We start from the raw sequence: 22,709 nt of genomic DNA, 5'->3' as shown, positions 1-22,709 counted from the left end.
GGGGAAAAGCCTCTGACTATGCACACAATCAATGCCTCATTTTTCCCTCCAATATAAAGCCTGTTATCATCATGGTGCTTTGTTTTTTGCAGATTGGTTGTTTGCCTGTACTGTTGGGTGCGGTCTTTCATTGATTCTATTATGTTTCTTGTATTTACGACGAATGTCTGCAGGAAAATTGAATCTCAGGTTTGTATACAGTGACGTATTTGTACTTTGATAATAAATTTACTTTGAACTCTGGAGAATCAAAGTTAAAGGAACATCTCAGTGTTGCTTGGCTTGAAGGGATTTTTTTGTCTATGGAACACTGACAAACATGCTGAAAATCTGTTTCATCTGAAGTATGAATGTAGTCTTCCCTTACAAGGTTTTACATCGGGAATGCGCTCAGTGAGTAAGATTTGATAAGGGCTGTAATTGAATTCTTAAGTGATCACTTGCATTCTGTAAAAACCAGTGTAGAGGAAAGTCGTAACTGTTCCTTGTTACAAAGAGCCATTCATTAAAGGAAACCACCTGGGCCTAAATTGGAAACTTCTTATTCTGGACAGCGGTGATTTCGTCTCTTTCCCATTCTTGTTCAGTTGAATAAGTTAATTGCAGCTCAGAAACTATCAATCTTCCTTTTTCCAATAGTAGTGTTGTGTTGCACCTTGTGTAGAAGGCTGGAACTGCACAACGCATGATGTAAACTTGTTGCTGTGTCTGTGAAAGATTAGGGCATATATAGTGTTTCTGTACTGAGCATAGCAATTAACCCAATCGTTTATGGCACCAGATATCACTGATCGGGGTTCAGTGTCTGCCGCTGTCTGTTTCCTCTGGGTGCTCCAGTTTCCTCCCACATTCCCCAAGATAAATGGGTTGGGTTTAGTAAATGGTGGGTATGCAGTGTTGGTGCCAGAATGTGTGGCAATGTTTGTGAGCTGAATTGTATTGGTCATTGACGCAAAAACAACACATTTCACTATATGTTTTGATGTACTTGTGATAAATGAAGCTAATCTGTATCTTTAAAAACTAGTGGAAATAGTGACTAATATTCTCAATGTAGGTGGCATGTACAAATCCAAATTCACACATTGCAAGAACAGTATCCTAATATTTACCTTATCCAGTATTGACAATGTACACTCAGTGGCCATTTTATTAGGTTCACCTGTACACTTCCCCAGCAACTGAATGCATAAAAGCATGCAGATGTGGTGAAGTGGTTCAGTTATTGTTCAGACTGGGGAAGAAATGTGATCTAAGAGAGTTTGACTGTGAAATTGTTGTTGGTGCCAGGCGGGGTGGTTTGAGAATCTCAGAATCTGTTCCTGGGATTTACATATGCATCAGTTTCTAGAGCTTAAAGAGAATGGTACAAGAAACAAAGAGCATCCAGTGATCAGTACTTCTGTGGGTAAACATGCCTTGTTAATGAAAGGTCAGAGGAGAATGGCCAGACTGGTTCAAGCTGACAGGAAGGTGACAGTAACTCAAGTTACAACAGTGGTGTGTAGAAGAGCATCTCTGAATGCACAACACATCGAACCTTGAAGTGAAAACCGTGAATATACACTCAATGGCCACTTTATTATGTACAGGAGGTAAAGTAGCCACAGAGCATATATAGAATCAGAATCATGTTTATTATCAGGCATCTGACATGAAATTTTTTAACTTAGCAGCAGCAGTTCAGTGCAATGCATAACAGAGAAGAAAAGAAATAGTATTAATAAATAAATAAATAAATGAATCAATTACAGTATACATTTACTGAATAGATTAAAAATCGTGCAAAAAACAGAACTACTGTATATTTTTAAAAGTGAGGTAGTGTCCAAGGGTTCAATGTCCATTTAGGAATCGGATGGCAGAGGGGAAAAAGCTGTTCCTGAATCGCTGAGTGTGTGTCTTCAGGCTTCTGTACCTCCTACCTGATGGTAACAGGGAGAAAAGGGCCCTGGGTGCTGGAGGTGCTGGAGACCCCGCTCCCTGAAGGTGTCCTGGGTACTTTGTAGTCTAGTGCCCAAAATGGAGCTGACTAAATTTACAACCTTCTGCAGCTTCTTTCGGTCCTGTGCAGTAGCCCCCGCCCCCATACCAACATTGATGCAGCCTGTCAGAATGCTCTTTGTGGTACATCTATAGAAGTTTTTGAGTGTATTTGTTGACATGCCAAATCTCTTCAAACTCCTAATGAAGTATAGCTGCTATCATGCCTTCTTTATAACTTCAACTAAGTTAGATCCTCAGAGATCTTGATACCCAGGAACTTGAAACTGCTCACTCTCTCCACTTCTGATCCCTGTATAAGGATTGGTATGTGTTCCTTCGTCTTACCCTTTTTGAAGTCCATTGGAATTGATTGTTTGGGATGAGATTACAGAGTACCTGGAGGCACATGACAAGATAGGCCAAAGCCACCATGGTTTCCTGAAAGGAAAACCCTATCTGTCAAATTTACTGCAATTCTTTGAGGAAATTTCAAACAGGGTAGACAAAGGAGATGCAGTAGATGTGGTGTACTTGGATTTTCAGAAGGCCTTTGACAAGGTGCTGCACAGGAGGCTGCTTAGCAAGATAAGAGCCCATGGAGTTACTAAGTTACTAACATGAGTGGAACATTGTCTGGTCGGCAGAAAACAGAGAGTGGGAATAAAGGGATCCTATTCTGGCTGGCTGCCGGTTACCAGTGGAGTTCCACAGGGGTCAATGTTCGGACTGCTGCTTTTTATGATTTATGTCAATGATTTGGACTGCACTATTAATGGATTTGTGTCTAAATTTGCCAATGATACATAGATAGGTGGAGGAGCGGGTACTGTTGATGAAACAGAGAGCTTGCAGAGAGACTTAGATAGTTTAGGGGAATGGGCAAGGAAGTGGCAAATGAAATACAATGTTAGAAAGTGTATGGTCATGCACTTCGATGGAAGAAATAAACAGGCAGATTATTATTTAGATGGGGAGAGAACTCAAAATGCTAAGATGCAAAGGGAATTGGGAGTCCTTGTGCAGGATACCCTAAAGATTAACCTCCAGGTTGAGTCAGTGTTGAAGAAAGCGAATGCAATGTTGGCATTTATTTTGAGAGTTATAGAACATAAGAGCAACACTGAGTATCATAGGAAGTCATTCCTACCTGTGGCCATCAAACTTTACAACTCCTCCCTCGGAGTGTCAGACACCCTGAGCCAATAGGCTGGTCCTGGACTAATTTCCACTTGGCATAATTTATTATTATTATTTTAATTATTTCTGGTTTTATTTTGCTATATTTCTTCACTATTCTTGGTTGGTGCGACTGTAACGAAACCCAATTTCCCTCGAGATCAATAAAATATGTCTGTCTGCCTGTCTGGATGTGATGTTGAGGCTCTGTAAGGCACATTTGGAGTATCGTGTGCAGGATACACACGATACATGATACAAGAAAGGATATACTGATTGACATTGGAGAGGGTTTAGAGAAGATTCATGAGAATGATTCCGGGAATGAAAGGGTTACCGTACGAGGAACGTCTAACAGCTCTTGGGCTGTGTTCCCTGGAGTTCAGGAGAATAAAGGGGGATCTCACAGAAACGTTCCGTTTGAGTATATTTGTCCCATGTTATGAGTGTTTGGTATATTTGTCCCATGTTATGATAAATGAATGATAAAATTCCCTTTGAGAATGAAATTCATCACATTGTTGTAACTCAGAGCAGCCGTGGGAGTGAATAGCCCTCCTGAAGAGACTGGGCTGAAGGGGAAGGCGGTAACGCAGGGGGAATCAGATCTAGTCACGGCAGCATGATTGACACTAACAAAATGTTTGGAGCAGGTCGGACTTCGATGGTGTGAAGGGTGGAAGCGAATGAGTAGAGAAGTGGAAGCTGAGTGCAGAGTTTGCTGGAAAGGAAGAGTGTCCTTTAGATCAAGGATAATCTTTATTCACCATATCCATTTACACATTAGGAATTGTTGTGGTGTGTTGTTCAGGCACGACATGCAACAAAAAAAGCAACAGCATACAACACTTATAAAGAATATGAAATATTAAGACACTAGAACTAGACACGAGAATAATACAGCACAGTACAGGCCCTTCGGCCCTTGATGTTGTGCTGACCCATATATTCCTTAAAAAGTACTAAACCCACGCTACCCCATAACCTTCCATTTTTCTTTCATCCATGTGCCTGTCCAAGAGGCTCTTAAATACCCCTAATGTTTTAGCCTCCACCACCATCCCTGGCAAGTCATTCCAGGCACTCACAACCCTCTGTGTAAAAAACTTACCCCTGATGTCTCCCCTAAACTTCCCTCCCTTAATTTTGTACATATGCCCACTGGTGTTTACTATTCGTGCTCTGGGAAACAGGTACTGACTATCCACCCTATCTATGCCTCTCATAATCTTGTAGACCTCTATCAAGTCCCCTCTCATCCTTCTACGCTCCAAAGAGAAAAGTCCCAGCTCTATTAAACTTGCCTCATAAAACTTGTTTTCGAATCCAGGCAACATTCTTGTAAATCTCCTCTGCACCCTCTCCATAGCTTCCACATCCTTCCTATAATGAGGTGACCAGAATTGAGTACAATACTCCAAGTTTGGTCTCACCAGAGATTTGTAGAGTTGCAACATGACCTCTCTACTCTTGAACTCAATCCCTCTGTTAATGAAGCCTAGTATCCCATAGGCCTTCTTAACTACCCTATCAACCTGCGCAGCAATCTTGAGGGATGTATGGATTTGAACCCCAAGGTCCCTCTGTTCATCCATACTCTTAAATAACCGACCATTAACCCTGTACTCAACCTTCTGGTTTGTCCTTCCAAAATGCATCACCACACATTTATCCGGATTGAATGCCATCTGCCACTTTTGTGCCCAACTCTGCAGCCTGTCTATATCCTCTTGTAACCTTCGACAACCTACAGCTCCATCCACAACCGCTCCAATCTTCGTGTCATCCACAAACTTACTCACCCATCCTTCCGCCTCTACATCCAGGTCATTTATAAAAATCACAAAGAGCAGGGGTCCCAGGATTATATAACCATATAACAATTACAGCACGGAAACAGGCCACCTTGGCCCTTCTAGTCAGTGCCAATGCTTACACTCAGCTAGTCCCACTGGCCCGCACTCAGCCCATAACCCTCCATTCCTTTCCTGTCCATATACCTATCCAATTTTACTTTAAGTGACAATACTGAACCTGCCTCTACCACTTCTACTGGAAGCTCGTTCCACACAGCTACCACTCTCTGAGTAAAGAAATTCTCCCTTGTGTTACCCTTAAACTTTTGCCTCCTAACTCCCAACTCATGTCCTCTTGTTTGAATCTCCCCACTCTCAATGGAAAAAGCCTATCCATGTCAACTCTATCTATCCCCCTCATAATTTTAAATACCTCTATCAAGTCCCCCCTCAACCTTCTATGCTCCAAAGAATAAAGACTTAACTTGTTCAACCTTTCCCTGTAACTTAGGTGCTGAAACCCAGGTAACATTCTGGTAAATCTTCTCTGTACTCTCTCTATTTTGTTGATATCTTTCCTATAATTCGGTGACCAGAACTGTACACAATACAGTAACATAAGGACAGATCCTTATGGCACTCCACTATTCACCGACCTCCAGGCAAAATAATTTCCTTCCACTACTACCCTCTGCCTTCTTCCTTTAAGCCTATTTTTTATCTAAACAACCAAGGTTCCACCGATCCCATGCCTCATGACTTTCTGGATGAGTCTCTCATGGGGGACCTTGTCAGATAAAGAAAATATACTTAGTAATTAAAGTATTGATATGTAATATAATGTGCATAATACCAGCAAATATTTACAATCTACAGAGCATTATAAAAGTTACAAAGCGTTTACGGCCTGTTGCAGTGATGGGGTACTAGATAGAGGGGAATGGGTGGCAAACTAGAATGGTTGAACAGATTCACTGCCTAGAGGAATATGTTTTTTAGTTGGTGTGAAGCTTTTGTTTTAGTAGCCCTATGGAACTTTCTAGAAGGGAGCTTTTGGAAAAGGCAGCTTGCAGGGAGGGCAGTGTTGCAGTGATGTTGTGTCTGCTTCTCTGTCCTGGACATAGAAAAATGATCTTTGGAATTGATATAAAACAACAAGGAATGAATGAATGAGGGAGGAGAGAGGTTCGGGTTGAGAGTGGTGCCTTGAGGCTGCAGTAAGGAGGAGCCTTACTGAATAAGCTTTTCCGTGTTTATATGAATGTGAGTGAGTTTCCTGAATAAGGAAGTAGTGTTTGTGGGCAAATTCAGGACAGGGTCCAGTTTTCATTATCCAGCTTTGTACTGGTACAATTAACAATGGCGGAGAAAGGGCTTGAATTGTTTATGTTGTCGGGCAAGGACACTGGCATTGAAACCTGGGAATGAATATGAGGAACAGTTGATGGGTCAGGGTGTCAAAGGTTACAGGGAGAAGGCAGATAGTAAATCCGCTGTGATAAAATGCTGGTGCAGACTAGATGGGTTGAATGGCCTAATTCTGCCATTTCTTATGGTCTCATATTGGTCGGAAAGGACCCCTGTCCTGCCTTCTCCCTGTAACTTTTGATGCCTTGACTTATCAAAAATCTGTTCACCTCGGCTTTAAATATTCCCAATGATTTGCCGTCCACACCCATCCGTGGCAATGAATTTCAGAGATTCACCTTCCTCTGGTGCATGCAAGTGGTCCCAGATGTTTATGCTGTGGACCCCTTCCATTAACCGAGGTTGGGAAGCCGTGCTGAAGGCTTGATGCATGATACTTGATGCACAAACCAATGGTTTATTTTTGGAAATTCGTATAAATCGAGACTCACTGTGTATTGGTGCTGTGATATCTGGTGCTGCTGACATGGAGAAGGTGATTACATTCCTCTGGCTGCTGGATTCCTGAAAGCTAATTGTGAGTAATTTGTTGATCTCTGCTTTTCTAGGATAGTGTTAATCAGCGGCAAGAGGTCCTTCTGCTCGGTGTTCTCAGTAATGCCGTATCAAGACAGCGGTCAGCCTGGGTGAGTAGATTAACAGTCCCCACACCGCATTATATAGGCTCTATTTTCTGCTTTTGTGGCATTTCCTGTGAAAATGCAGACACTTGTTCATTGGTTCTATTGTACGTCTTTATTCTACTGTGAATGGCTGCAAGAAAATCAATCTCAAGTTAGTACGAGGCCTCCACCGATCGGCTTCAACAATAAATGTTGCTTTCCAGCTGTTTACGTGATACACAAGTCAGGGCAGAGCGATATGGGGAGCAAGCTGTTGCCCACGCAGCAGGCTCCCCCTCTCCCCTAAGCGGATGAGTCCAAAGGAACAGCAAAGGCCGATGTAGTTTGGTAGGAGTGGCGTCGCAGTAGTTACCAGAGGGCACAACTGCCATAGGGACTCCACCTCCAATCTTTTCCTTAGGAGTTGAGTCTGTGGTGAGGAAGGCAAATGCAATGTTGGCATTTATTTCAAGGGGAATAGAATATAAAAGCAAGGAGATGATGCTGAGCCTTTATAAACTCTACTCAGGTGGCACTTGGAATATTGCCAACAGTTTAGGGCCCATATCTCAGAAAGGATGTGTCGTCATTGGAGAGAATCCAGAGGAGATTCACAAGGATGATTCTGGTAATATGAGGGGTGTTTGGCAGCTTTGGGCCTGTACTCACAGGAATTGGTGAGGATTTCATTGAAACCTACTGAATGTTGAAAGGACTGAATAGGGTTGGTTCTTGATTCCTTGGCAAATCAAGAACCTATCTATCTCTGCCTTCAATGCACCCAGTGACTTGGCCTCCACAGCCATTCCTAGCAACAAAATCCACAGATTTACCATCCTCTTACTAAAGTATTTTCTCTGCATCTCTGTTCTAAAAGGGCGTCCTTCAGTCCTGAAGTCGTACCTTCTTGTCCTAGACTCCCCTACCATGGGAAATAAATGTGCCATATCTAATTTGTTCAGGCCTTTTAACATTTGGAATGTTTCTATGAGATCCCCCCCCCCCCCCACCGCCATTCTCCTGAACTCCAGGGAATACAGCCAAAGAGCTGCCAGACATTCCTCATACAGTAACCCTTTCATTCCTGGAATTATTCTCATGAATCTTCTCTGAACCCTCTCCAATGCCAGAGTATCCTTTCTAAAATAAAGAACCCAAAGCTGCATACAGTACTCCAAGAGTGGTCTTACCAGTGCCTTATAGAGCCTCAACATCACATCCCTGCTCCTATACTCTATTCCTCTAGAAATGAATGCCAACATTGCATTCGCTGCCTTCACCACCGACTCAACCTGGAGGTTAACCTTTAGGGCACGAGGACTCCCAAGTCCCTTTGTATCTCTACGTTTTGAATTCTCTCCCCATCTAAATAATAGTCTGTCTGTTTATTTCTTCCACCAAAGTGCATGACCATACACTTGCCAACATTGTATTTCATTTGCCACTTCTTTGCCCATTCCCCTAAACTATCTAAATCTCTGCAAGCTCTCTGTTTCCTCAACACAACCTGCTTCTTTGTATCATCGGCAAATTTAGCCACAAATCCATTAATCCTGTAGTCCAAATCATTGACATACATTGTAAAAAGCAGTGGTCCCCGTGGAACTCCACTGGTAACCGGCAGCCAGCCAGAATAGGATCCCTTTATTCCCACTCTCTGTTTTCTGCCAACAGGCCAATGCTCCACTCATGTTACTAACTTTCTTGTAACTCCATGGGCTCTTATCTTGGTAAGCAGCCTCCTGTGCGGCACCTTGTCAAAGGCCTTCTGAAAATCCAAGTACACCACATCTACTGCATCTCCTTTGTCTACCCTGCTTGTAATTTCCACAAAGAATTGCAGTAGGTGTGTCAGGCAGGATTTTCCTTTCAGGAAACCATGCTGGCTTTGGCCTATCTTGTCATGTGCCTCCAGGTACTCCATAACCTCATCCCTAAATATCAATTCCAACAGCTTCCCAACCGCTGTTGTCTGGCGAGCAAGTCTATAGTTTCCCTTCTGCTGTCTCCCACCCTTCTTGAATAACGGAGTAACGTTTGCAATTTTCCAGTCATCCGGTACAATGCCAGAACATATTGATTCTTGAAAGATCATCGTTAACGCCTCTACAATCTCCAGCTACTTCTTTCAGAACCCGAGGGGGCATTCCATCAGGTCCAGGAGATTTATCCACCCTCAGACCATTAAGCTTCCTGAGCACCTTCTCAGCCATAATTTTCACTGCACAAACCTCACTTCCCTGACACTCCTGAATATCCAGTATATACTGGAGATGTCTTCCACTGTGAAGACTGATACAAAATACACATTCAGTTTCTCTGCCTTCTCTGCATCTCTCATTACAATATCTCCACCGTCATTTTCTATTGGTCTTATATCTACTCTCAACTGTCTTGAATTGAACTGAATTGAATTGACTTTATTTCTTACATCCTTCACATATATGAGAAGTAAATATCTTTACGTTACATCTCCGTCTAAATGTGCAATGTGCAATCATAGTAATTTATAATAAATAGAACAGTCAATGTAATATAGAGTACATTTAAATCAGCATGAGTTCATCAGTCTGATGGCTTGGTGGAAGAAGCTGTCCCAGAGCCTGTTGGTCCTGGCTTTGATGAGGCGATACCACTTCCCAGATTGTAGCAGCTGGAATAGATTATGTTTGGGATGGCTTGGGTCCTCAATGATCCTACGGGCCCTTTTTACACACCTGTCCTTGTAAATGTCCTGAATCATGGGAAGTTCACAACTACAGATATGCTGGGCTGTCTGCACCACTCTCTGCAGAGTCCTGTGATTGTTCCCATACCAGGCAGTGATGCAGCCAGTCAGGAGGCTCTCAATTGTGTCCCTTTAGAAAGTTCTTAGTATTTGGGGGCTCATACCAAACTTACTAAATCGTCTGAGGTGAAAGAGGCGCTGTTGTGCCTTATTCACCACACAGCTGGTGTGTACAGATCACGTGAGATCCTCGGTGATGTGGATGCTGAGGAATTTAAAGCTGTTTACCCTCTCAACCCCAGATCCATTGATGTCAATAGAGGTTAGTCCGTCTCCATTCCTCCTGTAGTCCACAACCAGCTCCTTTGTTTTTGTGACATTGAGGGGGAGGTTGTTTTCTTGACACAACTGTATCAGAGAGATGACTTCTTCCCTGTTGACCACCTCATTATTGTTTGAGATAAGGTCAATCAATGTAGTGTCGTCAGCAAATTGAATTAGCAGATTGGGGCTGTGGGTGGTGATGCAGTCATTGGTATACGGGGAATAAACGAGGGGACCTGTAGGGCTCCTGTATTGAGAGTCAGAGTGGTGGAGGTGAAAGAGCCCACTGTTAAAACTTGCTGGTGATCTGACAGCAAATCCAGGATCCAGTTGCACAAGGCATGGTCAAGACTGAGGTCTCTGAGCTTCTTGTCAAGCCTGGATGGAATTATGGTGTTGAATGCTGAGCTGTAGTCCAAGAACAGAATTCTCACATAAGCATCCTTCTTCTCCAGGCATGTAAGGATGGTGTGTAGAGCTGTGGCTGTTGTGTAGTCTGTTGATAGGTAGTGTCGGTAGGCAAATTTTAAGGGATCCAGTTTGGGTGGTAGCAAGCTGCAGATGTAAACCTTGACCAGCATCTCAAATCATTTGCTTATTATTGAGATGAGTGCGACAGGACGCCAGTTGTTCAGGCATGTTACCTTGGTCTTTTTTGGTATAGTGACAATGGTGGATACTTCGAAGCAGCAGGGCACTCTACACTGAGAGGGAGAAATGAAAAATGTCAGTAAACACATTTCTCGGTTGTACTGCGCACATTCTGAGTACTCGCCTCGCAGTGTACTGTAATTCTGAGCCTTGCGCATTAGAAACATCTGCGTACCTCAGCCTCGGAGATGACCAGGTTGCAGGTTGCAGCGGTGGCTTTCCTCGGAGACTCAGAGTTAGCGACATTGAACTGAGCATAAAAACGATTGAGCTCAACTGGGAAGGAGGCCATGATGTTGGTGGCACCACAACGTTTGGCTTTGAAGTCTGCGATGGTATGCAGCCCTTGCCACAAGTCACGTGTGCTATTCCTTTACCGTTTAAGAGAGAGGCAGGAGAAAGGGAACTCTCAGCCAGTTAGCCTGACCTCAACGTTTGGAAAGGTGTTGGAGCCTATTACTAAGGATGGCGTTTCAGGGTACTTGAGGGCACACGATAAAATAGGACAACATCAACATGGTTTCCTTGAAGGGAAATCATGCCTGACAAATCTATGGGAATTCTTTGAGGAAATAACAGGCAGAATGGACAAAGGAGAATCAGTGGCTGTTGTTTACTTGGATTTTCAGAAGAACTTTGACAAGTTGCATCACATGAGGTTGCTTAACAAGATCCTAAAATGGATAATGTTTAAAAATTAATTGTAACATGCTTATTTTAACTTTGCCTAACTAATTGGCATCCATTTGAAGGGACAATACAAACTTCCATTTAGAAAGGCATGAATTGGTGTGGCAGGTAATGTAGTGATTAGCGCTATAACTTTGTAACACGAGCGTTTGCCATTGATTCCCCCCACTGTCTGTAAGGAGCTAATTTGTTCTCCCAGGTGCATGTGGGTTTCCTCCAGGTGCTCTGGTTTCCTCCCATATTCCAAAGATGTACGCAATATGATTAGTAAGTTGCTGCCCTCAGCATATCCATGGACTGTGTTGGTTGCTGTCACAAGCAACACATTTTCCTGTATGTTTCAAAGTTTCAGCGTACATGCGGCAAATAAAGCTAGTCTTTGTCTTCTTCAATCAGACCTCCGCCTGGGTTTATTAAGACGCATCTCATTACTGGAATGGATTTTTTGAGGAGGAGGTGAAGTCATTTGCAGGAATTTCTGTCTTTATGTTCAATCAGGTGTACTAGTCAAAAGACTTAATGGGCCAAATGGCCGAGTCTTGATTCTGTGCCTTACAGTCTTATGGTCTCCTAGCTGCTTATTTCTATCCATCGATCTCTGTATATTTAAGTGATCACATCTATATTAAAAACATTACTGAGAAAGCGAGTATCCTTCAAACCTTTAATGTTGTTTTGTGACACCAAGCATTTATCAGTATGACATCATTCTGGATCTGTAGACAAAGTAAGCATTAACATTTTGCCTTTGAAACAATATTTAAGTATAATTTAAAACCAAGACCAAAATAACACTTTAATTTGAGGTTTTGATGGGACGTAGTAAGCTGTCATCTTGGCTGTCGTGGCTTGTTTTGTCAGACCCCTCCAAGGGCTGATGTGGTAATGTGATGTGCCACTTCGTGCTTGGTATTGAAGCAGCAGAGAGCACAATGGCCCTGTCAATCAGCAGTGTCTGGCGTCTGCAGGCTGGCCAGACCAGTGAAGAATTCATCTCCAGCCTGACATCCTCCAGCATCTGAGCAGTATGTATGAACCCAGTTATTCTGTGAGGTGATCACTTCTGTTCAATTTTTGCCTTTACAGTTCGAAGAAGGTCAAGGATAGTGGAGCAAAAGAGAATTCTTTACTACAGAGTTTCAGTTAAATGTGTGAAATGTATCTCAGACACCCCTAAGGCTTTGCTTTGGTTTACAGGAAGAAAAGTTAACTTCTGGTTTTACATGGAACAACATAAGCAGTGATAGTACCAGAACCCTGTTTTATCTTGCCAGCATAATAAGAAAACTCCCAATATGCTGTATGTCTGTATGTATACAAAATTAAATAAGTAATGCAAAAGGAGAGCGGAAAAAGAAAAATAGTGAGGTAGTGTACATGGGTTCTTTGTCCATTCAGAAATCTGATGGCAGAGGGGAAGAAGCTGTTTCTGAAGAAGTGTGTGTCTTCAGGCTCCTGTACCTCCTCCTTGATGGTAGCAATGAGAAGAGGGCATGTCCTGGGTGGTGGGGGTCCTGTATCATTGACGATGTCTGCAGGCTCCTGTACCTCCTCCCTGATGGTGGCAATGAGAAGAGGCATTATCCTGGGTGATGGGGGTCCTGTATCATTGACGATGTCTGCAGGCTCCTGTACCTCCTCCCTGATGGTGGCAATGAGAAGAGGGCATGTCCTGGGTGGTGGGGGTCCTGTATCATTGACAATGTCTGCAGGCTCCTGTATCTCCTCCCTGATGGTAGCAATGAGAAGAGGCATTATCCTGGGTGATGAGAGTCCTTGAAGACAGACGTTACCTTTTTGAGGAATCACCTTTTGAAGATGTTCTCGATGTGCTGGGGAGGTTAACGCCCATGATGGAGCTGGTGGAGTTTACAACTCTCTGCAGATTTATCCGATCCTGTGCAGTGAATATCAGACAGTGTTGCAACCTGTGAAGAAAGTAACCAAGTTGCAGGAGGCAGGTGGATGGGTAAATGTTGGCAAAGAGAAGGGAAATAGGTAGCCAGTGGCCATTCCCCTCAATAATAAGCATACTGTTGAGGGGGGTGACTTACCGAGCGGCAAGCTGCAGCGACCGTTTCTCTAGCACTGTGGCCCGGGGGGGAGGGGAGAAGAGGGCTGCGGTAGTGACAGGGGATTCCAACATTAGAGGGATAGACACAAGATTCTGTGGATGCGATAGAGACCCATGTGGTATGTTGCCTCCCACATGCCAGGGTCAGGGATGTCTTGGATCGGGACCATGTCATTCTAAAGGGGAATGGTGAGCAGGCAGAAATCTTGGTACATATTGGCACCATTGACATAGGACAGAAATGTGAGGAGATCCTGAAATGAGATTTTAGGGAACCAGGTAGAAAACTGAGAAACAGGACCTCCAGGGTAGTAATCTCTGGATTGCTGCCTGTGTCACACACCAATGAGGGTAAGAATATGTTGATTTAGCAGGTGAATGTGTGGCTGAGCAGGGTTCAGATTCATGGATCTCTTCTGGGGGGTATGACCTATACTAAAGGAACGGGTTACACCTGAACCCGAGGGGGACCAATATCCTTTCAGGCAGGTTTGCTAGAGCTATTAGGGAGGGTTTAAACTAATCTGGCAGGGGATGGGAACCAGAGTGATAGGGCTGAGGCTGAGGATGGTGCTGTCAGTTTACAGACAGAGGCTATGACAATCTTAAGTAACATGATCGATCGTATTTACACCCTGAGAACTGAGATACCCTGAGATACATTCACCCTGAAAAGTGCATGGATAGATAAACCCCGTGATCTGTACAGATACCATAAGACCATAAAATATAGAAGCCGATTTAGGCCATTTGGCCCATCGAGTCTGTTCCACCATTTCATCATGGCTGATCCAATTTTTTTCTCAGCCCCAAACTCCTGCCTTCTCCCTGTATCACTTCATGCCCTGAACAATCAAGAATCTATCAACCTCTGCCTTAAACATACACAAGTACTTGGCCTCCACAGCTGCCTGTGGCAAATAATTCTGCAGATTCACCACTCACTGGCTAAAGAAATTCCTCCTCAGCTCTGTTTTCCATTCAAATTAGTATATCAGAATATATTAGTTAACCAATCTGAGAGCCTTTATTCAAAACATGTGATCTGAAGAAGCTTCCAGAATCATACAATGAAATGTAATCACTAGCCAGAGAGTAAGACCGAGACAGAGTAGATGTTTCCAACAGTGGGAGATTCTAGGACCAGAGGTCACAGCATCAGAATAGAGAGGAGCGCCCATTTAGAACAGAGATGAGGAGGAATTTCTTCTCGTCAGAGGGTGGTAAATCTGAGCCATTCATTGCCACAGGCAGCTGTGGAGACTGTCATTGAGTATATTAAGGCAGAGGTGGATAGGCTCTTGATTAGTCAGGGCATCAAATGTTACAGGGAGAGGAGCAGAAGAATGGGGTGAGAGTTAATAGACTCAATGGACCAAATGGCCTAATTCTGCTCCTTTCTCTTATGATCTTGTTAACTGAGTGAAATCTGTTTCTGGAATACCCACTGTCCGTAGTACTTGATTATGAAATAACTGGCCTTAATAACAACTGGGCAATATAATTAATTATCCTTAGCGTGAGTGTTGAGATTTAATCATTCTCCGTATGTTATCATGTTAAACACAAGCCCGATGTTTTGGGGCAGAGATGGGAATCTCACGGGAGATTTGCTGACTGCCTACCATACTGATCCACGGGTTCCCGTCTAGACTAAACAAGAGGAAGTGATTGGATGGCTCTGTAACAGGACTGTGCACTCTTCCTGGATGTCACTTTACTCTACTTTCAAAGTTTCAGAGCCAACAGAAACTAAGTTGTCCACATCACTGTGACCCAAATTCACAGCGTTCTGACCCTTCAAAAATAAGGGGAAGTAGGGAGCAGGGAACACAAACAATGCAAAGCTGTGATCTGCTCAGGAGAAAAACCAGTCAATGTACTGAATAGGATTTAGATGCATTTAAAGAACACTGACTACATTAACTAATTTAAAAATTGCAGCGCTATATACAGTATCTTTAAAACATTACACACACGAAATGCTGGAGTAACTTAGCAAGTCAGGTGGCATCTATGAAGGGGAATAAACAGTCATCTCATATTCGCGATATCTATTGTTCATTTATTAATATTATTTTTTTCCTCTTTTCCATTTGCACAGTTTATAACATTTTTTATACATTGTTTGTTCTCTGTCCTGTTGGTGTGGCCTTCCATTGATTCTATTGTGTTTCTTTTATTTAGAAACATAGAGAACCTACAGCACAATACAGGCCCTTCGGCCCACAAAGTTGTGCCGAACATGTCCTTACCTTAGAAATTACTGGGCTTACCCATAGCCCTGTATTTTTCTAAGCTCCATGTACCTATCCAAAAGTCTCTTAAAAGACCCTATCGTATCCGTCTCCACCACCGTTGCTGGCAGCCCATTCCATGCACTCACCACTCTCTGCATAAAAAACTTACCCCTGATATCTCCTCTGTACCTACTCCCCAGCATCTTAAACCTGTGTCCTCTTGCGGCAACTATTTCAGCCCTGGGAAAAAGCCTCTGACTGTCCACATGATTAATGCCTTTCATCATCTTATACACCTCTATCAGGTCACCTCTCAACCTCCTTCACTCCAAGGAGAAAAGGCCGAGTTCACTCAACCTATTCTCATAAGGCATGCTCCCCAATCCAGGCAACATCCTTGTAAATCTCCTCTGCACCCTTTCTACGGATCCACGCCCTTCCTGTAGTGAAGTCACTAGAACTGAGCAAAGTACTCCAAGTGGGGTCTGACCAGGGTCCTATATAGCTGCAACATTACCTCTCGGCTCCTAAATTCAATTCCACGATTGATGAAGGCCAATACACCGTACACCTTCTTAACCACAGAGTCCACCTGCGCAGCTGCTTTGAGCATCCTATGGTCTTGGACCCCAAGATCCCTCTGATCCTCCACACTGCCAAGAGTTTTACCATTAATACTATATCCTGCCATCATATTTGACCTACCAAAATGAACCACTTCACACCTATCTGGGTTGAACTCCATCTGCCAGTTCTCAGCCCAGTTTTGCATCCAATCAATGTCCCGCTGTAACCTCTGACAGCCCTCCACACTATCCACAACACCTCCAACATTTGTGTCATCAGCAAACTTACTAACCCATCCCTCCACTTCCTCATCCAGGTCATTTATGAAAATCACGACGAGTAAGGGTCCTAGAACAGATCCCTGAGGCACACTACTGGTCTCCGACCTCCATGCAGAATATGATCCATCTATAACTATTCTTTGCCTTCTGTGGGCAAGCCAGTTCTGGATCCATAAAGCAAAGTCCTCTTGGATCCCATGCCTCCTTACTTTCTCAATAAGCCTTGCATGGGGTATCTTATCAAATGCCTTGCTGAAAACTATATATACTACATCTACTACTCTTCCTTCATCAATGTGTTTAGTCACATCTTCAAAAAGTTCAATCAGGCTCGTAAGGCACGACCTGCCCTTGACAAAGCCATGCTGACTACTCCTAATCATATTATGCCTCTCCAAATGTTCATAAATTCTGCCTCTTAGGATTTTCTCCATCAACTTACCAATCACTGAAGTGTGAATGCCCGCATGAAAATGGTGACACATATGCATTTTGAAAATAAGTTTACTTTAAACTTTGACAGAGGGAGGACACTGGAACACCAAGAAGAAACCCTTGCAGTCACATAGAGAATATACAAACTCCTGAAAGACAATGGCAGTAATTGAACCCAGGTTGCTGACGCTGTAATATGTTATGCTAACCGCTACACTACTCCCTTGTTTGCCTCGTTAGTTCCATCCCTTTCAATTGAGAATGTGATTTTGACCTTGTTGTGGTTGTAATTCTTCTCAGACGAGTCTGGTCTGATGCAATGAGGAGCCTGACACTGTGGTCGTTGAGCAACATTAAGAAGCCCCGGCAGCTGTGGGCTTTGTCCTCTGAGCTGGAGGAACCCTAACACGTTCCACCCTCTGAGTGAAGAGGTTCCCCCTCATGTTCCACTTAAGCTTTTCACCTTTCACCATTAACCCATGACCTCTGACCTTTGACAAGTTCTCACCCAGCATCAGTGGAAAGCTATGATCTTATTGAATGATGGAGCAATCTCGATGGGCCAGATGGCCTACTCCTGCTCCTGTTTCTTAAGTGCAAGGTGTTGCACTTCAGTAGGTCTAACCAGGGTAAGTCTTACACTGTGAACAGTCGGGCACTGAGGAGTGTGGTAGAATAAAGGGATCTGGGAAAACAGGACCACAATTCATTGAAAGTGGCGTCACAGGTAGGATGGGTCATAAAGAAAGCTTTTGGCACATTGGCCTTCATAAATCAAAGTAAAAGAGGAGATGGGATGCTACGTTGAAGTTGTATAAAACATTTCTGAAGCCTAATTTAGAGAATTGTATGTAGTTTTGGTCACCTACCTGCAGGAAAGATGTAAACAAGGTTGAAAGAGTACAGAGACAATTTAAAAGGATGTAAATTTTCTGAAAGACCTGAGTTATAAGGAAAAATTAAATGTTAGGACTTTATTCCTTGGAGCACAGAAGATTGAGAGGAGATTTGATGGAAGTATACAAAATTATGAAGGGAAAAGCAGGGTAAATGCAAGCAGCTTTTTTCCACTGAGATTGGATGGGACTACAACCAGATGTCATGGGATAAGGATGAAAGGGGAAAAGTTTAAGGGGAGAATGACAGGAAACTTCTTTACTTGCAAGTTTGTTGGAGTGTGGAATGAGCTGCCAGCACAAGTGGTGCATGCAAGCTCGATTTCAATGTTTAAAAGAAGTTTGGATAGGTACATGGATAGGAGGGATATAGAGGGCTGAGGTCCGGGTGCAGGTCGATGGGAGTAGGCAGTTTAAATGATTTGGCATGAACTAAATGGGCTGAAGGGCCTGTTCTGTGCTGTATTTTTTTCTATAACTCCGAAAGTTTCTTCAGATATATAAAATGGAAATGAGAGGTGAGAGTAGATATTGGACTGCTGGAAAATAACACTGGCTAGGTAGTAATGGGGGGCAAAGAAATGGCCAATGAACTGAGTGAGTATTTTGCATCATTGCATCATGTAGATTTCAATGAGATCCCTTAACATTCTTCTAAATTCCAGTGAGTACCTCATCCTTAATAACACTTTCCTCCAACACTTTCCCAACCACTGGGGTTAGGCTAACAGGCCTATAACTTCCTTTCTTTTGCCTTCCTCGCATGAGGGTTCTTAACCCTTCATAAAGACTGGAGTGACATTTGCAATTTTCCGGTCCTCCAGGACCATTCCAGGATCAAGTGACTCCTGAAAGATCATGACCAATGCATCTGTTATCTCTTCAGCAACTCTCAGGACTCTGGGATATATCCACCTGGCCCAGGTGACTTATCCATCTTAGCACTTTTGAGTTTGCCTAGCAGTTTTTCCTTTGTAATAGCAATGGCACTCACTCCTGCTCCCTGGCACACTGCTAAAGTTCTCATTAAGTTTATCTGCCATTTATTTTTCTCCCATTACTACCTCACCAGCATCATTTTCCAGTCGCGTTGGCAGGTTGCTGAGCTAGTGGTAACAGTTTTCCAATGGCACAGAGACCTGCTGGAGCTGGTGGTCCCCCAGGGACTCCGTGCAATGCACTGTGGTCAGTGCATGAGCTGGTGGGGGCTGGCTGTTTTGGGGTTACGCCGACGTTGGGGGTGGGGTGTGAATGTTTTTGTTGGCCAGGACGCGGAGCTATTTGTGCACTGCTGTGATGGGCCCCCATGCAGCAGTACCTGGTATGGGGGTACTTACCCCTCCAAGAAGCTTGGAAGCCACTGGAAGGGGCCGGGAGAGGTGCTGTACCACATCTCGGGTGCGGTTTCCTCGGTGGCGGAGAGCAACCCTGCTGTACTGGGACCAGCGGACATCACATTGGCCCTCGACCAGCACCAGGCCAGCGAGGCTGGAGGAAGGAAGTGACACTGCGGGAGCCCTGCTCTTATCTCACCAAACAGTGCTTCCCATGAGGGGCTTCCCCACAGTGCCTGAGGTGGCAGCATTGACCACCGCCGGGACTTTCTGACTCTGTTGTGGACTCTGTTGTTGCTGGGGAGGTGGAGGCAGTGTAGTGCTCCAGGGGTGGGCATAGCCAACAGAACTCCTCCCCATTCCTAATGGCCAGTGCTACTTATTGTTCTTGTTTTAAAATGGGATATTGCTCGGATGTTCAAGTTCATTTATTGTTACATTTTAGCTTGGTTTATACAGCTATTTGCATGTCTGTTTGTGGGTCACCCTGACTGTAAGTGGGCTGTGTAATAAACACCTCCCTGTCTGTATGTGACTGAGTGAGTTCTCTGCCTGGGTCATAGCGCTCGGTCTGTTTTTGTGCTTGTCACAGTAAAGAAGCCATTTGAGATAAAGGAACTCTTTTATCTGTCACCATGGCCCGAATGCTTGTCACAGTATATATATATATGTGAATCAAATAAGTAGTGCCAAAACAGAAATAAAAAAAAGCAGTGAGGTAGTGGTCATGGTTTCAATGTCCCTTCAGAAATCAGATGGCAGATAGAAAGAAGCTGTTCCTGAATCATAGAGTGTGTTCCTTCAGGATTCTGTGCCTCCTTCATGATGGTAACAATGAGAAAAGGCATATCCCAGGTGACAGGGATCTTTAATGATGGACCACTCCTTGAAGATGTCTTGGATGCTATGGGGCTAGTAGCCATGATGGAACTGACTAATTTAACAACTCTCTGCAGCATTCCTCAATCCTGTGCAGTAGTCACTGCCCCCCCCCTCCCCCATACCAAATGGTAATGCAGCCAGTCAGAATGCTCTCCACGGTACATTTGTAGAAATTTTCAATAGTTTTTGGTGATATGCCAAATTGCCTCAAACTCCTAATGAAATATATCCACTGTCTTGTGTTCTTTACAGCTTTAGGGACCAGTGTGGGTTCTGAGAGATATTAACACACAGGAACTTAAAATTGCTCCCGCTCTCCACTTCTGATCCTTCTGCCAGGACTGGTATATGTTCCCTCATCTTACCCTTTCTGAAGTCCACCATCAGCTCTTTAGGTGGTTGCTGCAACACTGACTAGCTGAGTAATCTTGCTCCTGAACGCCCTCTCATTTCCATCTGAGATTAATAGAAACATAGAAAACCCACAGCACAATACAGGCCCTTCGGCCCATAAAGTTTTGCTGATCATGTCCCTATCTTAGAAATTACCAGGCTTACCCATAGCCCTCTATTTTTCTAAGCTCCATGTACTTATCCAAAAGTCTCTTAAAATACCCTTTCGTATCTGCCTCCACCACCATTGCCGACAGCCCATTCCATGCATTCACCACTCTCTGAGTCAAAAACTTACCCCTGACATCTCCTCTGTATCTACTCCCCAGCACCTTAAACCTGTATCCTCTTGTGGCAATCATTTCAGCCCTGGGAAAAAGCCTCTGACTATCCACACGATCAATGCTCTTACCATCTTATACACCTGTATCAGGTCACCTCTCATCCTCCGTCACTCCAAGGAGAAAAGGCCAAGTTCACTCAACCTATTCTCATAAGGCATGCTCCCCAATCCAGGCAGCATCCTTGTGAATCTCTTCTGCACCCTTTCTATGGCTTCCACATCCTTCCTATAGAGAGGTGACCAGAACTGAGCACAGCACCTCAAGTGGGGCCTGACCAGGGTCCTATATAGCTGCAAAATTACCTCTCGGCTCCTAAATTCAGTTCCATGATCGATGAAGGCCAATACACTGTATGCCTTCTTAACCACAGAGTCAACCTGCGCAGCTGCTTTGATTGTCCTATGGACTCGGACCCCAAAATCCCTCTGATCCTCCACACTGCCAAGAGTCTTACCATAAATACTGGCAACAATAGTCATATCATCAGCAAATTTATAGATGGCATTTGTGTGCCTGGACACACAATCGTGTACAGAGAGTAGAGGAGTGGGCTAAGCACACACCCCTGAGGTGTGCCAGTGTTGATCGTCAGTGAAGTGGAGAAGTTGTTACCAATGTACACAGATTGTGGCTTCTGATTAGTAAGTCAGGGATTCAGTTGCCAAGGGAGGTACAGAAGCCCAGATTCTGTAGTTTATCAATGAGGACTGTGAGAACAATAGTGTTAAATGCTGAGCTATATTTGATGAGCAGAATCCTGACATAGCTGTTTGTACTGTCCAGGTGATCTAGGGCCGCATGGAGAACCAGTGAGGTTGTGCCTGCCGTTGTCCTTTCGGGGCGATAGGCAACTTGTAATGGGTCCAGGCCCTTGCTGAGGCAGAAGTTGGTGATAGCCAATAGAAGCATGTCATCAGCGTGAATGTGGGTGATACTGGACAACAGTTGTTAAGGCAGCTCACACTACTCTTCTTGTGCACTGATATAATTGTTACCCTTTTGAAGCAGGTGGGAGCTTACATCTGTAGCAGTGAGAGATTGAAAGTATCTTTGAACACCCCCACCAGTTTTCAGATCCTTACCAGGTACTCCATCAGGACCTGCTGCCTTGCAAGAGTTCACCCTCTTGAAAGACAGCCTGACATCAGCCTCCAAGACTTGGATTATTGTGAGCAGTTTTGGGCCCCCTTTTTAAGACAGGGTCCAGAGGAGGTTCACCAGAGTTATTTTGGGAATGAAAGGGTTAATGTATGTGGACTGTTTTATGGCTCTGGGCCTGTAGTTATAACCATATAACAATTACAGCACGAAAACAGGCCATCTTGGCCCTTCTAGTCCGTGTTGAACGCTTACTCTCACCTAGTCCCACTGACCTGCACTCAGCTCATAACCCTCCATTTCTTTCCTGACCGTATACCTATCCAATATTTTTTTAATCACAAAATAGAACCTGCCTCTACCACTTCTACTGGAAACTCATTCCACACAGCTTCCACTCTCTGAGTAAAGAAGTTCTCCCTTGTGTTACCCCTAAACTTCTGCCCCTTAACTCTCAACTCTTGTCCTCTTGTTTGAATCTCCCCTACTCTCAATGGAAAAAGCCTATCCACGTCAACTCTATCTAACCCCCTCATAATTCTAAATACCTCTATCAAGTCCCCCCTCAACCTTCTACACTCCAAAGAATAAAGACCTAACTTGTTCAACCTTTCTCTGTAACTTAGGTGCTGAAACCCAGGTAACATCCTAGTAAATCTTCTCTGTACTCTCTCTATTTTGTTGACATCTTTCCTATAATTTGGTGACCAGAACTGGACACAATACTCCAAATTTGGCCTCACCAATGCCTTGTACAATTTTAACATTACATCCCAACTCCTAT

General features: G+C 43.9%; 1 protein-coding gene across 3 annotated transcripts in view; it reads left to right on the top strand.

Annotated features, from left to right (window-relative positions):
• cables1 (Cdk5 and Abl enzyme substrate 1) overlaps positions 1-22,709 on the top strand; it is a 205,404-nt gene that overhangs the window by 113,683 nt on the left and 69,012 nt on the right. For 2 of the 3 annotated variants that reach the window (XM_059985267.1, XM_059985273.1), the window contains 2 exons: positions 93-189; positions 6,935-7,012. In XM_059985267.1, the coding sequence (XP_059841250.1) occupies positions 93-189; positions 6,935-7,012 (175 nt within the window). The remainder of the gene's footprint in view (positions 1-92; positions 190-6,934; positions 7,013-22,709) is intronic. The other variant, XM_059985261.1, reaches the window with a different exon arrangement.

This window comes from Hypanus sabinus, chromosome 1 (genome assembly GCF_030144855.1).
Source record: "Hypanus sabinus isolate sHypSab1 chromosome 1, sHypSab1.hap1, whole genome shotgun sequence".
Lineage (NCBI taxonomy): Eukaryota > Metazoa > Chordata > Chondrichthyes > Myliobatiformes > Dasyatidae > Hypanus > Hypanus sabinus.
The sequence above is the reverse complement of the archived record's forward strand: the minus strand, read 5'-3'. Positions and strand labels throughout refer to the sequence as shown.